Below are 5,000 nucleotides of genomic sequence, written 5' to 3'. Positions count from 1 at the left end.
TATTATTATTATTATTATTATTATTATTATCTCAAAAGTTATTATTATTATTATTATTATTATTATCATTATTATTATTAGTTAAGCTACAACCCCAGTTGGAAAAGCAAAATGCTATTATTATTATTATTATTATTATTATTATTATTATTATTATTATTATTATTATCATTTTTTTCTTAATTAGCTAAGCTACAACCCTAGTTGGAAAAGCAGAATGCTATTATATTCATTATTATTATTGTTATTATTATTATTATTATTATTATTATTATTATTATTATTATTATTATCAACATACATTTGTAAAAACAATAAAAAGGCATTGGTAAAAGACATAAGCAACAATAAGATAATTCAAAATTTCAAATAGTAATTAAAACACTTTTCTGCTGAAAGTAGAATTATCTAGTTTTAGATTTAGTTTGAATAGTAATTCAAACATTTAATCTGAAGATTGATGATAAACTCTTCTTCTTCTTCTTCTTCTTCTTCTTCTTCTTCTTCTTCTTCTTCTCATTACAGAGAGTCGAATGAAGGTAATTGACTTCACCTTTCCCCATTTCTCGTCCGGGCTACTGTTGATCTCGAGGTACCCCAAGGTGAAGAGTAGGGCCCTTGCTGTTCTTAGCCCATTTCCTCAAGAGGTAAGAAGTTCACACACACACACACAGACACACACACACACACACACACATATATATATATATATATATATATATATATAAATATATATATATATATATATATATATATATATATATATATATATATATATATATATATATATATATATTCAAATAAGCCATATATTCTAATACCTTAATGCCTGGGTTTTCTTACCAAGCTCGGTATTAGACTCCCAAGACAAAACCACTCAAAGACAATAGCATCTGACCAGCCGGGAATCGAACCCTGGTCCAGGGAACTGGCATGACCCGGGTTCGATTCTCAGCTGGTCAGAAGTTCAAGAGAATATGCAAGAATAATGATTATTCATTTAGAAATGGGTATATAAAGATGAAACCCAAAAACTATACAGAACTGATGAATGTGACCTATAATATTCAGCAATTAATGTCTCATCTGTTGTCTTGTACATGTACAGGTCTGGTTTAGCATATGTGCAGCTGTTCTCCTAATTGGCCCAGTCATCTACGCGGTCTCGAATCTCCCGACAGACCATCAGAAACGCGACGCCAAATATAGCTTCCAGAGATGCGCTTTCAACATGTTTCGCAGTTTTGTCATTCAAGGGAACTTCATCCGTGGAAGGAGATGGTCACAGAGGTGGATTCTCTTCTGCTGGTATATCTTCTGCCTCATTTTCTACGGTAAATCTAAAACAGGAATTATCCTCTTTAATTTAGGGTTGTGGGAGCCAATGTGGTAACGTCCCTGACTGGCAGGGTTGCCCGGTTGGCCTTTTTTCGGGCCAAAAGCTTCAAATTTGGCCTTTTTGAAATACATTTCAACATTAAACATCATTCATTTCCAGCTTTGTACTCTGGGATGTTGACAGCTGTGTTGGCCATCCCTACATACGAGACACCAATAGATTCCTTGCAGGATCTCCCAAGAGCCATCAAGGAGGGATTCACTCTAAGCATTGCGAAAGGAACCAGCTATGAGCACTATTTCAAGGTATGTTCATCTTCATTATCTTTTCCTACGCCTATTGACACAAAGGGCCTCGGTTAGATCGGCAGTCGTTCATATCTTGAGCTTTTAGTTCAGTACTTTGCCATTCATCAACTCTAACTTAACGCTTCATAGTTCTTAGCCATGTATGCCTGGGTCTTCCAACTCTTCTAGTGCCTTGTGGAGCCCAAGTAAAAGTTTTGTGGAGCTTAGTTAAAGGGTTTGTGGAGCCCAGTTGAAAGTTTTGTGGAGCCCAGTTGAAAGTTTTGTGGAGCACATTTGCAAGTTTTGTGGAGCCCAGTTAAAGGTTTTGGGGAGCCCTGTTAAAATTTTTGGGGAGTCCATTTGAATGTTTTGTGAAACCCAGTTAAATGTTTGGTGAAACCCGGTTAAAAGTTTTGTGGAGCCCAGTTAAAAGTTTTGTGGAGCCCAGTTAAAAGTTTAAGATATGTTCAGCATGAGCCAAATGACAATTAAGTATCGAGTTCATCTTTTTCCCCTGGGGAAATATATAGCTTAAGCTTTTGAGGGGAATAAACTACCAACATAAATTGAACTATACTAAAGTAAGATTATTATTATTATTATTATTATTATTATTATTATTATATTACTAGCTAAACTACAACCCTAGTTGAAAATTCAGGGTGCTATAACCCCAAGGAAAAAAATAGCCCAGTGAGAAAGGAAATAAGGAAATAAATAAACTATATGAGAAGTCATAAACAATTCAAATAAAATATTTTAAGAACAGTAACAACATAGAAACAGTTCTTTCATGTAAACACTATGAAAAAAGACTTATATCAGCTTGTTCAACATAAAAACATTTGCTGCAAGTTTGAAAGCTTTGACTTCATCAATTTTCATTAAAGACTTGTTTTCCAGACTGTTCAAGCATGAGCCAAATGACAATTAGGAATCAAGTTTACCCTTTTTCCCTCAAACTGAAACTTAGAAGCTTTTGAGATTGACAAAAGTTGAACATAAACTAAACTATAGTCACTGCAAAGATTCCTGGCGAAATAAGCCCCACCCCATAGTGACGTCATAACCAACCGTGTTGTCTCCTGCGTTAAGCGGTCACACATTGTAAGGGGATGTATTATGACCGCTGCTAACGGGGGAGACAGCGTGATTGGCTGTGACGTCATCAGCGGGTGGAGCTTATTTCGCCCGGAATCTTCGCAGCGACTATAGATTAATGCAATATTAGACTTCATCAATTTTCATAATGGAATTGTTTTCCAGACTGCTACCGAGGGTATTATAAAAGAAACTTGGAAACTATTCAACCACGAAGAACCATCGAAAAGTTTTGTTGATAATTCTTGGGAAGGAATAACAAGGGTAAGTATGTCCTTTTTTCATTTTGTGCCGTAGCTAAAAACTTCATTAGGATTGTATTCAATATAGTAGTGCATTTTCCTTTGAAAACATTATTAAATGTATACATGCTCAATAGCCAAAGCTGTAGTGAACTATGAAACTGTGAAGTTAGATCACTACAATCAATTTTGGAAATTTCATAGTGGATTGTTTCATTCAGCTGAGATCCACATGTTATTTACAACTCTGAATATTTTCAGATAACACTAAGGTAGAAATATGAGGTCCTGTTGTCGTATGTGGCCGATCTGTAAAGATTCTTATATTTATGAGTGAATAGAAAGGGTTTCATTAAAAACAATTGCTGTGCTTGTGGTATTTACTTTACAATTGAGCTTCTCAATAACTTCCGGTAAAAATATGAGGTCCTGTTGTCGTATGTGGCCGATTAGTGAAGTTTTTCATCTTTATGAGAGAGTAGAAAGGGTTTCATTAAAAACAATGGCTGCCTCATTGGTATTTACCTTACAATTGAGCTTCTCAATTGTTCGAATTTTATTTCTTTCGTCAGTCCTACATAACACTGGTAGCTGTGCTGCTGTTGGACATCAGTAGCGGGGAGAAAATGCATATAATTTCTGTAATTTTACTATAAAAATAAACTGTCACAATAGGTATTCAAGACTACTACGCATTACGGGAGGATACCGTGGTGTTCCTTTCATCTTCAGGCAAAGTCTGGATGGCCGTAGCCAGGCCATATGATACCTTCCCCACTGTTAAGAATTGGTCGTAAAAAAAAAAAAAAAAAAAAAAAAAAAAAAAAAAAAAAAAAAAAAAAAAAAAAAAAAATCGTGGAATAAATGTTGCGAGGCATTTACCGTTTTAAAAACATATATATTGACGTTAAGGAGTGATATTACGGTCCCCAACCCGTAAAATATAATAACAAAGTATAGGAAAATTACGGTCGCCTGTAATTTACTGAAATACGGGTGAGAACTGTATATTTTTACGGAGAATTTCCGATTGAAATTACGTTTTTTTTTAACGGTGTATAGAATGTCATTCAAATACAGTGTAATTAGAAATCCACCACGAAGGAAAAAATAAAAAAATATTAATTTTAAAGGTAAAAGAGAACGACTATAGTCAATTTCTTTTAATGAGGCGCATTTGCACTGACTCGCAGCGGTGCCCTTTTAAGCACGGAAAAGTTTCCTGATCGCTGATTGGTTAGAATTATCTTGTCCAACCAATCAGCGAGAAGGAAACGTTTCCGAGGTAAAAGGGCACCGCTGCGAGTCGGTGCAAATCCGCCTCGCTAAAATAAATTGACTATAGAGAGTCAGATATAGATATGCAGACAGACATTCACACATACACAGATTCAACCCTTCCCACCCCCTCCCCTTTCCTAACAACTTCATTATTATTATTATTATTATTATTATTATTATTATTATTATTATTATTATTATTATTATTATTATTATTAATGGCATTATTATTATTATTATTATTATTATTATTATTATTTTATTATTATTATTATTATTATTGTTATTATTATTGGCATTAATATTTATTATTATTATTATTATTATTATTATTATTATTATTATTAGCATTAATATTTATTATTATTATTATTATTATTATTATTATTATTATTATTGGCATTAATATTTTTCATTATTATTATTATTATTATTATTATTATTATTATTATCATTATTATTATTATTATTGGCATTAATATTTATTATTATTATTATTATTATTATTATTATTATTATTATTATTGGCATTAATATTTTTTATTATTATTATTATTATTATTATTATTATTATTATAATAATCATCATTATTATTATTATTATTATTATTATTACTAATATTTTTATTATCATAATTATTATTATTATTATTATTATTATTATTATTATTATCACCCTTCCTCAGGTTCTTGATGAGAAAATTGTCTTCATCGGCGACAACGGTTACGCCAAAGCCTTTGAGCGCATAT

General features: G+C 32.1%; 1 protein-coding gene across 1 annotated transcript in view; it reads left to right on the top strand.

The window, feature by feature from the left end:
• LOC137641004 (uncharacterized) overlaps positions 1–5,000 on the top strand; it is a 13,721-nt gene that overhangs the window by 8,113 nt on the left and 608 nt on the right. Inside the window, exons 8-11 of the mRNA XM_068373458.1 lie at positions 526–647; positions 1,109–1,334; positions 1,499–1,644; positions 2,893–2,991. Coding sequence (XP_068229559.1) covers positions 526–647; positions 1,109–1,334; positions 1,499–1,644; positions 2,893–2,991 — 593 coding nt within the window. The remainder of the gene's footprint in view (positions 1–525; positions 648–1,108; positions 1,335–1,498; positions 1,645–2,892; positions 2,992–5,000) is intronic.

Source organism: Palaemon carinicauda, chromosome 1 (genome assembly GCF_036898095.1).
Source record: "Palaemon carinicauda isolate YSFRI2023 chromosome 1, ASM3689809v2, whole genome shotgun sequence".
Taxonomy (NCBI): domain Eukaryota; kingdom Metazoa; phylum Arthropoda; class Malacostraca; order Decapoda; family Palaemonidae; genus Palaemon; species Palaemon carinicauda.
This window is presented reverse-complemented; position numbering and strand designations above follow the sequence as displayed.